The 12,149-nt window shown below is 33.8% G+C and overlaps 1 protein-coding gene across 1 annotated transcript in view; it reads right to left on the reverse strand.

The window, feature by feature from the left end:
• ATRNL1 (attractin-like 1) overlaps positions 1-12,149 on the reverse strand; it is an 834,587-nt gene that overhangs the window by 221,436 nt on the left and 601,002 nt on the right. Inside the window, exon 27 of the mRNA XM_011927827.1 lies at positions 6,624-6,731. Coding sequence (XP_011783217.1) covers positions 6,624-6,731 — 108 coding nt within the window. The remainder of the gene's footprint in view (positions 1-6,623; positions 6,732-12,149) is intronic.

Genomic DNA, 12,149 nt, shown 5'->3' on the forward strand with positions numbered 1-12,149 from the left:
CGGCTAGTTTTTTGTATTTTTTAGTAGAGACGGGGTTTCACCGTGTTAGCCAGGATGGTCTTGATTTCCTGACCTCGTGATCCGCCCGTCTCGGCCTCCCCAAGTGCTGGGATTACAGGCTTGAGCCACCGCGCCCGGCTGGAAATATTTTTTAAACAGGGAAAAGTAATAGGAAATTCAGGTTGAAAAGAAAGCAAAGGCAGGGTCTGAAAAATATTACCAAAAGACAGGATAAGCTGATTAATTAAAAGTAGAGAAAATATAGCATTTAAAATCAATATCCAAAGAGTGAAAACATTTATAGCAGGTAATTTACAAATGCTTAATATATTTGATCTAGAAGTAAAAAGGCAAGGAATGTTCCAATAGAAGGATAGAGAAAGATATCAAATGAGCTATTCTATCAATTCTAATTTTTCTAGAATTAATAGTGTATTTCTTATATAATCAGATGACTATCAATAAATGTTATTAAAATAGAAAAGGATAAGAGAATAATGGTCAATAAATGAACATCTAGGAAAAATACAAGTGGTTAGAGACAATACAAAAATACTCAATTTTACTAACAATAAAAATGTGATTAAAAGAAGAAAGAAGGCAACATTTCTTGTATCAAATTAATAAAGTTGTAACAATGCTAACAATCATGTTTGACAAGGATGCAGGAAAATAGAAATTCTCATACTTTGCTAAAGATACTGTGAACAGAGACATTTCTAGAAAGTAAATAAGCAATATACCTCAAGATCCTAAAAGTTAATAACTTTTGATTCAGTAGGTTTTTATCATAAACTAAGGTCGAGTTATATACAAAAATTAAATACAGTCTTATTTATAACAGTGTCAAATTAGAATAATGCTAATTGAAAATAAAATAGGCAAGTAAATGATGATATACCACAAAATAATTAAAATATATTTTTGAATCAAACTTAGAAGTGAAAAATGTTCTTATTCAAATACTGACAAAAACAGAATGCAAAATCACATATAAAATATGATCTCAATTTTGAAAAAAATACAAATACGCAAAATGAAAATGTTATTGGAAGGAAATAAAAGTTCTGGCACTGAATATTTATGGGTAATGTGATAATGAAATATTTTAAGTTGTGTTATATCTGCATTAATATATATCTATAATAAGGATTATTCTTTACATAATCAGAGCACTGATAGTAAATGATAATGATTAAAAATATAAAATATCATAAATCAGTTATAAGAAAAAAGGAAACTTGGGGAAAAGTAAATAAGCTAGCTTAGGCCAGTCACCGGAACTACTGTCCATGGATATGGCAGGACAAGAATGAGGAACCAGGGGAACCTCTGGTTGTGCCCAAGAGCAGAGGACTGGGTTCATCCTGCTCTAGGAATGAGGCCAGCAATGCTCTTAACAGGACAGCTGCTTCACTCTGACTGCCTTAGACTTTAACAATGTGTTTTTCATCTTGGGAGAGAGGTTTCTTACATAAGATACGAGGCTGAACTGTCCCAATAAACAGAGAATGAACTTCAATGCGATGTCAAAATTAGCAGTTAAAACTACCAAACAGAAAGTAGACTCCAAATTAATTTTTTCTAGGTTAGGGGGCATTGAATTCACATAAGCTTCTCCATTGTCCAATGCCTTTTTGAAAATTCTACTTTACAGCACTCCAAAGCTATAATTTTCTTTATATGTGGAGAGAATCAAAACATTACAAATTTGTAAAATGAAAATTCTGGTATAAAGTAGTTAAATATATACACAGAATACTAATGAAATGATTAGTCTGGTAAAAATTAATCATGCTGTAAACATTGTCTTTAAAATTATTAATTAGCCTACTTGACTATAATTACCAAATAAAACCATCTTAAATTACTTTGTTTCTACAGAACTCTGTTACTTTATTAGCATAGCAAAACTACAAAAGTTATTTCTGTAAGAAACTTCTAATATAAAAATAGCAGAAAGCTTGTGTGCTGAGTTTATTGCAGTTTAGTAAATCACTTTGATTTCTTTGTAGCAATTTAGATTACAATGGATAACTGCTGGAATACTCTGATATACTAAGAGAGCCTATAACTTTCCAAGTGAAAGTTCTTCCTTAATATCCACAATTATCTATGACTATTTGAGCACCTGGAATCAAAGTATGCTATATGAACTTTACCTCTATGCTTTAAAGAACTCTGTTCTTTACCAAAAAAATCCTATAGATATATTAAGGTCTAAGATATATTCTCAATTTGAACTAAAACCAGCACATATAAAAAGTAATGTGGGAAAGAAACCCTTGGGCCAATATGAGATTTGAACCCTGGTTCTTCCTCTAGGTGACCGAAATTGTGATCTTCAGCATAGGTCTGAAGTTCTCAGAGCCTCAATTTCCTCAATAGTAAACAGAAAAAAAAGATGACATATGCTCTGCCTATTTTATACGATTGACTTAAGACTCAAATGAGATTGAGACAGTGTATGTAAAGGAATTTTGAAAAATAATGTTTTAAACTCAATTTAAACATTTTGGTCGTTCCCAAGACCTAGCAAGTTCAAATTCAACCTCCAAAACAATCTTTAAAAAGAACAAAGTTGGCTGTAATCCCAGCACTTTGGGAGGCCGAGGTGGGCGGATCATGAGGTCAGGAGATTGAGACCATTCTGGCTGACAGGGTGAAACCCCGTCTCTACCAAAAATACAAAAAAATTAGCCGGGCGTGGTGGTGGGTGCCTGTGTCCCAGCTGCTGGGGAGGCTGAGGCAGGAGAATGGCGTGAACCCAGGAGGCGGAGCTTGCAGTGAGCCGAGATGGCGCCACTGCACTCCAGCCTGGGCAACAGAGCGAGACTCTGTCTCAGAAAAAAAAAGAAAAAAAAAAAAGTTGGATGACTTACACTGTTAGATTCCAAAACTTGCTACAAAGGTAGAGTCATCAAGACAGTGTGGTACTGTCATAAGAATAGATAAATAGATTGGTAGAATAATATTGAGAGTCTAGAAATAAATCCTCATGGTTATGGTAAATTGATTTTCAACAAGGGTCTCTAGACTATTCAGTGGAGAAAGAAAGTCCTTTTCAACAAGATACAATCCAGCAATTCCACTCTTAGACATATGCCCAAAAGAAATGTACACATGTTTATACAATGTTTTTTCACAAATGTTCACAGTGGCATCATTCATAGTATCCAAAAAGTGGAAACAACTCAAGTAACCACCAACTAATTAATGTATAAACAAACTGTGCCACATCCATACAATGGAACATCATTTGACAACAGAAATGACTGAAGCACTGACACCTGCTACAACATATATCAACTTTAAAGACATTATGCTAAGTGAAAGAAGCTAATCACAAAAGATCACATTGTACATAGTTTTATTTGTATGAAATGTCCAAAACAGTAAAATCTATAAAGATAGTAGATTAATTCTTGCCTAGGACTAGGAGATGGGTGTCATGGGGAGGGGCTGAAGAAAAATGTGGGGTACGGGGACCGCTAAAAGGCATAGGGTTTCTTGCAGAGGTGATGACAGGTTCCAAAATTTACTTTGGTGGTGGTTACATAACTGTGTATACCAAAAATCACTGCATTATATATATTAAATTGATGAACTATTGATATATGTCCTATATTTCAATAAAGCTATTTCCATAAAAATACCATATATTCATAACTAGATCTTCATCCCCAAATATAAAGGCCTTTCCTAAATGAGAATGTACACGTAATTATTTTTCCTTTGACATACTCAATTTAAATTTCTGAAAAAAAGTGGTACAAAAGAAATAGAGGCATGCCAGTTATTAAGAGAACTGAGTAAAAAATAAAAATAGTAAGAATTCCATCAATTAATATAATGCTTTATGCTATACCAAGTATTTGCAAAAACGGCCCCACAGACAACAAAACAGTAAATCGGAATGAGTCATCTGTTCCCTCTCCTGATTTTAAACATGGAGATAAGTTCTCAAAGAGAATGTCATACAAAGTTTCTCTCTCTCTCTCTTTTTTTATTTTTGAGGAGTCCTACTCTGTTGCTCAGGCTGGAGTGCAGTGGTGTAATCTTGGCTCACTGCAACTTTGGCTCACTGCAACTTCCATCTCCTGGGTTCAAGCAATTCTCCTGCCTCATTTTCCAGAGTAACTGGGATTACAGGCGTGCACCACCATGCCCAGCTAATTTTTGTATTTTCTGTAGAGACGGCGTTTCACCATATTGGCCAGGCAGGTCTTGAACTCCTAACCTCAAATCATCTACCCGCCTCGGCCTCCCAATGTGCTGGGATTACAGGTGTAAGCCACAGTGCTGGACCCAAAGTTTCTCTTTGAAAAAAATCTTTTAGAGAGGTTATCTTAGTGAAAAATAAAAGAAATGCATGAGCAAACAACTAGATATCAAAAGTAAAGGAGAACAAAGAAAGTTCATTGTTCTTTACATGGGCCATAATAAAGAAAGAAGTGCATCCATAATGTTTGGATAAAAATTACAGGTGGTATTAATATATGGAAGGAGAAACAGAGGGAAGTCGAGAGCATGTTAAAGTATTAATTTTATTTGAGATGGGCAGTGGAGGAATATGTTTTAATAAGCTTTAAGCATAGCTAGGGAAAAATCACTATGAATTTTGATAAGGAAAGGGTAGCTATCAGCAACATAAAAATAGAATATGCAATATTCTGTTTAGTAGACGAAAATCAGTTTATGGACAGAAGCTGGGGAAAAAACCCAAAAAGAAGCAAGGCTGGTAACAACACACACACACACACACACACACACACACCCCAAATGGCATAGCTGAAATAAGCCTTGGTAGAACAGTAGTTCATGTCAGTGTTAATATCAATAAAAAAAAAAAAAAAAAAACAGAGTAAACGAAAAAATAAACAAGCTAACAGTTTTTTCCAGAAAGTACAGGTGTAAAACAAAAGGATATAGTGCAATTGGAAATGAAAGAATGAAATAAGGAGTATCAGAGAATATGAACTAAAAGAAAGTAGGGCTAGACTTTTTTTAACTCTACAAAATAAAATTTAACGTTAAAAATTCACAATGATAAAGAAGGAATCAAAATTTGGAAAAAATAGAACATGAAGATGTAATGATTATGAACACATGGGCACCTAACAATACATTATTGAACACTATTAATGTGCAACTGACAGACTATGGTGACACAGTCTGTGTCATATTTGTTCCTTAAGTTTGTGAATTTTCTAGTTCTTTGATTATTTCTTTTCTTCTTTAGTCTAATTGTGCATTACAGACATTTTTTTCTCTTGTTACTCGATTTTTAGCAGTATTTGAGAATGTTTTAAACAGATGGGGAGAAAAAGAATTTATAATAGTCCAAGAATAGTCTAAGTTTTCTCTGTGTGAAAGGTTTTTTACAAAAGTTATCTGAAACAAGGAACCAAAATGAAATTAGAGCGCTTGCTGTACCTTTCATTTAATCATTCTCTTTTGTAATTTTTCCCCAAGAAGACATACACATACATTTCCTAACGTTCTAAGCTTCCATGGCAACCTGTGATCTAGAGTAGTAAAAAATCAAAATGTCTTAAAAATCATAGGGAAACATGCACCCAATATTTTATTTCCTCTAAAAACTGACCCTTTGAGTAGCATCCATGAGTTGTGATTTTGTCTTATTTTTTCAGAAAAACCAAAAATGCTACAGACGGAATCAATTATATGTATACCTAGGTTTTTGAAGGATTCTATTTTTCCATTCCTTATTTCCCTTGACAAAAAATAAAATCTGAAAATGGCAACATAAAATTAGTCAAATAAAGGCATTTTTGGCGTTCTGGTCACAGCATGACGCAGGGATTGGCCAGCTCTTAAAAAAAAAAAAAAAGGCATTAAAAAAAGAGAATAAAATGTTTCAATTCTACAGTTTCTTAACCTTTCTATTTAAATATATTTTACCACATATAAAATGTAAATAAAAGTAATAAACATACAATTAAATTAGTATGCATCATAATGCTTTGAATTTTGCACCTTTAGGGGTTATTATTTTCAGAAACCACTTCATGGATTACTTTTGGATTCTAATACCATATTTAGTTGCATATGATTTCTGTTTCAGCATACTCTATTTCTGCCTTTGCAATAAAGGAATGTAATAATACAGCAATTAACCACAAATAAAAATATTCATTTTATATGTGAGAAACATTCACTTTTCAACATTCAAAAATGAAGCTATGTAATTAAAATGCAACTCATCTCCACCCACCTTTTTTAAGTAAACTTTGTTAATAAAGATAGATGTGAATTGTTAACTAGGGGCACAGAGTACTCCAAAGACTAAATATAGGTGCTTTGTTTCTCCGATCATACCTATATCTTAAATTCCCTCAGCTCCTATCTGTCAGAGAACGGCTGCCAGGTGAGCAGTCTGTCACTCTTGCCTAGGCTAATAGATTCTCCAGTGGCTTTGGTTACAGCTCATGTCATACTATTAAAACTATGTGCCTTGAAAATGGCATAACATATGTAGCTGAATCTTGTCAACTGTAGATAATCAGACTCTGTTTGGCTTCATAAGCAGATGTAGATTAGAGAAGCAATATAATGAATATGCAAACACAGTGGTCCTCTTTCAGCACCGCTGTTCCTACCTCTAATGGCCCTCGCGGAAACTCTGTTTGTTCAGCTCCCACTTCCAGAGCTACATCAACAGAAGCAAAGGGACGGCTGGCCATCTGCTGTCGTTCTCGAAGCAGTTGCTGGAGGGGGTTAAAAATGATTTGTCTTAAAATAGGTTTAAATGCTCATGAAATTCAACAATATCTGGTTCCCTTTTTTAACAAGTGGCATTGAAAAGTTAGGAATCATGTTATACACATACCCATATCTCGAGTACTAAAGATGAAAATTACTTTCTCCCCACAGCCTCCGTTATATGTCCACAGAGGCTTTTAATGTATGGTGCCTACAAATAACTTTTCCCCTGACCTCCATGTAGGTCTAATACAAGGTACTCAAAACCACTTTGAAAGTCTCAGGTGAGAGGTGCTACTTGAGTAAAAAGCATTATTACAATGATGGTTATGCCAAATTTTCCTACTCAAAATAACTCATACTTTTTTCTTAGCTAAAAAAGAAAAAAACAGTAAAGATATTTAAGAAAAGATAATGAAAAGTTGCCAAAATGCATTAATAGAAATTAAAGGAACATATACCTGACAAGGCTAAGTTTTGTAAGTCATCAGAATTCCCTGTCAGCTGCTCTGGAACCAGAAGGAATTATTATTGGCAGTGTTTATAATTTTGTTCAAAGCCTTTGTTTATTATTCAAAATGAGGCATGATTAGTCCGTTGAGAAATTGTGTGCAAGAACTTCTAGAGCACCCCCACATACTTGTTTCTTTCTCTTTGTGACTATTCTGGGCTTTGCCCAAGCTAAAACCAATAAACTAGCAAGTCCCAACCAACTACTAAGCTAATTTATCTTTTTGCCTCTCCTTGTAATTATAATATTCATTAAGTCATGATAAAAAAAATTGATGACCAGTACTAGATATTGCAAGTTTTGCCCTTCTCATTCTATACAGCTAATAAAATTATTATTAAATATTAAAATAGGACGTGTGATGCAATTAAATACTCTTTAAAATGAGAAGAAAATTATATTATTGAAGAAAGGCAAAATCCTTGAACACAACGAATGGCTGGCTTCATTATTCACAGATATTTTTAAAGATTCTCTGTCATTAACTTAAAATGTTAACTACTCATCTTTGAATGTAAATGGATGTAGTCCTGTGAGTGAACATTCATAAAACTCCCTTGTGGATGATAAAGGAACACGGGCCAAATTATTTAAACACGAGTTTATTTATTTAAGCACAAGTTTAGATAATAAACTGCCATCACACTTTATTATTTAAAATTTTTGTTTTAATACCTGGTTTTTATTATTAAAAAGAGAACATTCACATGACAATATGGGATAGAAATAATGCTATATTTTATATATAACATATAAAAATGTTAATGAGTAACAATTTAAGTTTGTAGATTACATTTTTTTGAAGTAATAAATTCATTTTAAAAATAGATACTCGAAGTAAAAAGTGAATGTGATCTAAATTTTCAAATTATTCACTTTAATATAACTTCAAAATTATATTATTAAAAATACAGCTCCTGGCAAATAGAATCTGGTTTCTGCCTCTCTCAATAGGAATGGGTAATTGATCTGAATAGTATTTCTATGCAAAATGCAAACATAATGTTATTTCAGATGCTGAGGGATAGTAAATGCGGAAGGCACCAGGTTCTTTGTCTTTGGTAAAAACACACACACCAACATGCCCAGACAACACACACACGAACATACAATCTACTCTTCCTATGGTCATGTACAAATAGTCTTGAGAAAACTGTAAATTCCACTTTGTGTTTGAACACAATTTTCTAAGATTTGTATTATCAATTTTCTCCATTTGTATTAGCTCTTCTCAGCATACAAATGGCATCTCATACGACAAGTGATTGCTAGACAAAATGAACAGCTTCTTTTTCCTCATCTTGCCTTTTCCTTATATCTAAAAGTAAAAGGTCTACAAAATAGAATTAATGAATAGTCAATATCACACATTGTAATATAAATCAACAAATATTCCAAACTCACAATCGTTGACAAAAAATAGAGTGCCATGGACTGTAATCTATTACTGTGCCTCCCAAAACTCATAAAAAAAAATCAGTGACTGATACTGTTGTTCAATTTTTAAATTTGTAGAATGCAAAAGTATATTTAAAAGTTCTAGTTTGTTTTCTGAGCTTTGTGTTTCCATCACTTTTTAGGAACTGAATGTCTACTAAATTACTTTATATAAAGAACAAGAAAAATATTCTTCCTGCCCAGGACTTTACTACTATAGCTTGTAAAGCAAGTCTGGTAAAATGGAAATAATTAGGGCACAATATAGTGTATCAGTAAAGTTACAAATAAAGAATTAGACAAACAAATTTATTCTGGGTCACCTAGTGGAAGACTAGTTAGAGAGCCCTTGCTGAAACAGCTGAGTTTCTGCCTTTGGGAGACTAATGCAGATGTTCTTACTGTGAAATTTAGGAAGAGAAAATCATTTTCCCCTGTAACACTCTTGCTTTAGTGTGATAGCCCTAAAATAATCAAATGGAGTAAATTGTGATTGTCTTTGCATCTGATTTCTGCCCTCCTCCCCTATTCTTAACAATTGTCCTACTTTTAAATACCAGTCTCTCCAGTTTTTAGCTGTTTGAGCTTAACCAAATTATTTAGACCTCTCTAAGCCCCAATTTTTCTCATCTATAAATGATAACACTACCTACATTATGCCTATACCTTAGAGGACCTGTTTTAAAGCCCAGCTGTTGCACTTACTAGCAATTGGATCATAATCTCATTACTGAGGCCTTTCACTCATTCTTTCTCTCTGTAAAGTGGGAATAGCAATAATATCTTTAAGTCATAAGGTTGAGACTAAAGAGATCACACACTTGGGCTGTTCTGCACAGAGGCTGGCACATTGTGAGCACTCAATAACTGCTAATTGGTACAATTATAATGTTAAATTTCAAGCACTATTTTTGTCTCTGAAGATGGCACACTAATTACCACGGGCCCATTTTCTTCAGCAATAGTGACACATTTTGCTCTACCAGTCTCCCTTTTAACAAATGTTGCAAATTTATGAGACAGTTGGAAAATGTCATTATTGTGGTAAAATGAATTTAGATTTGGAACTGCCTTCCACCATTTGTGACTAAGAGTGATAAAAACTCGACCTGAAAATTCGGAAAAAATATAGAGTATTTTCTTAAGAAATTTTGAAAATTAATCTATTTTCTAGGATTGTGTTTTATATAAAATGAAGTTTAACATTTTGTATACCCATAAGAAGCCATATAGCAGATGTATCTGTTTTATAACTAATCTGCTATTGCCAATTATTCAGCAGAACAATAAAGCCAAGAGAACAAATTGATCATAATACAATAGATTATAATCATACTGCCATAAACACTGTTGTGAAGAAAATTTAAAAATTAAAGAGATGTTAGTATCTTATTAGTTGTACATAGTAACTGTTTTGCTATTCAAAATTTCATATAAAACAAACCATGGAATTAAAAATGATATGAAAATCAGGCTGGGTGCAGCGGCTCATGCCTGTAAGAACTTTGGGAGGCCAAGGCAGGTGGATCACCTGAGGTCAGGAGTTCAAGACCAGCCTGACCAACATAGTGAAATCCTGTCTCTGCTAATAAAATAAAATAAAATAAAATTAGCCAGGCATGGTGGCACATGCCTGTAATCCCAGCTACTCAGGAGGCTGAGGCATGAGAATCACTTGAACCCAGGAGGTGGAAGTTGCAGTGAGCCGAGACTGCATCATTGCACTCCAGCCTGGGCAACAAGAGCGAAACTCCGTCTCAAAAAAAAAAAAAAAAAAAAGAAAGAAAAAAGAAAAGAAAAGAATATCTATGCTTAAATTTGACTACCGGGTAGAGTCATTGATTCTATCAAACATGAATACAGATAATTCTTCAACTTAATACTATTACTTCAAATATGGTATCATCCCCCAAACTTCATACTCGCTACCTTTCCAAATACCACAAGGCATACAACTCTTTGAATGACTTTAGTATAATAATACTTAAAACTACACATACATAAAAAACAAAGCAGTAACTAACTCTGCCTGCAATTGTCTTCTAAAATGTTAATAGCATATATAAGTGATATGGGTTGACTGTGTCCCCACCCAAATTTCAACTTGAATTGTATCTCCCAGAAATCTCCCGTGTTGCGGGAGGAATCCAGTGGGAGGTAACTGAATCGTGGAGGCTGGTCTTTCCCGTGTTATTCTCACGACAGTGAATAAGTCTCATGAAAACTGATGGGTTTATCAGGGCTTTCTGCTTCTGCTTCTTCCTCATTTTCTCTTACCGCCACCATGTAAGAAGTGCCTTTGGCCCCCCCGCCCATGATTCTGAGGCCTCCCCAGCCATGTGGAACTGTAAGTCCAATTAAACCTCTTTTTTCTTCCCAATCTCCAGTATGTCTTTATTAGTAGTGTGAAAATAGACTAATACAATAAGCTTATATATATGTATATACCCATGCATATATAGTACATGTGCATGTCAATGTATGTAGAAAGTATAAGCATGACTATGCATATACATTAAGTAAATTACCATTGAAAGTAAATATATTATCACTCAAAGTAAAATTAAAACAAAAAGGCCAAAATAAGGGATTAAATGATGTCAACAAACGAGGGTCTTGTTGGCATCTGGATAACACTGATTATATAATCATATGACTATATAATCGTATATATAAACATATGGTTATATAATCATATAATTCATATGACCAAGACACAGTCTCCACAGGTTTTTAGACCTGGCAGGAACCTCACAGATCCTCCAGGCAGGAAATTCTTCAACCTGCAGATCATGGACCTCTAAAGGGCAAATAGATGAGGACTAGAAAAGTTATGAACCTGTCACTAACAGATGATACTTTTAATTTTTTCCCTGCAATTTCAGTGGATTAAATCATTAACTTACTGCTGTCTTCAGAAGTTAACAGCCCCTCATCCTGAACCAAAATGTAACTCTACTTCCTTAAATTCTTTCAAGAAATAAACCAATCAATTCATATTAATGCTTAAAAATAAAACAAAAGGGAGTAAATTCTAAAAGCCAGCAAAACTACTTTAGATTTACTGACACATTCCTATTTGCTAGATAAGAATTTGAAAATTATCTTCAAGGCAGAATTAGTTCAAAGTTCAGACATTTAATTGGAAACATCTCATTTATTTGTTTTCTGCATGTAGCTCAGTGGTTCCCAAACTTTGTTTTTTCTGTAAACTTTGGCGTATATGCAATGCCACCCATACTCTATACTGAATGATCTTGTTGCTTAAAGATATCAGCCTTACATACTGATTGTAGATCATAACTTCAGTGTAAAATTAGTCTCCTGGAACTCTGGAAGTTGTCAATACTAACAAGAGCAGGGGACTACAAACTATATGACCTGATAGCATCAACATCATTTCCTTGTAATAAGGTATTTTTAAAAGGTTTCTACTGACAGGAATTAAATAAAATATACCTTACTTTTATAAGTA

Source organism: Colobus angolensis, unplaced genomic scaffold (assembly GCF_000951035.1).
Source record: "Colobus angolensis palliatus isolate OR3802 unplaced genomic scaffold, Cang.pa_1.0 Scaffold75, whole genome shotgun sequence".
Taxonomy (NCBI): domain Eukaryota; kingdom Metazoa; phylum Chordata; class Mammalia; order Primates; family Cercopithecidae; genus Colobus; species Colobus angolensis.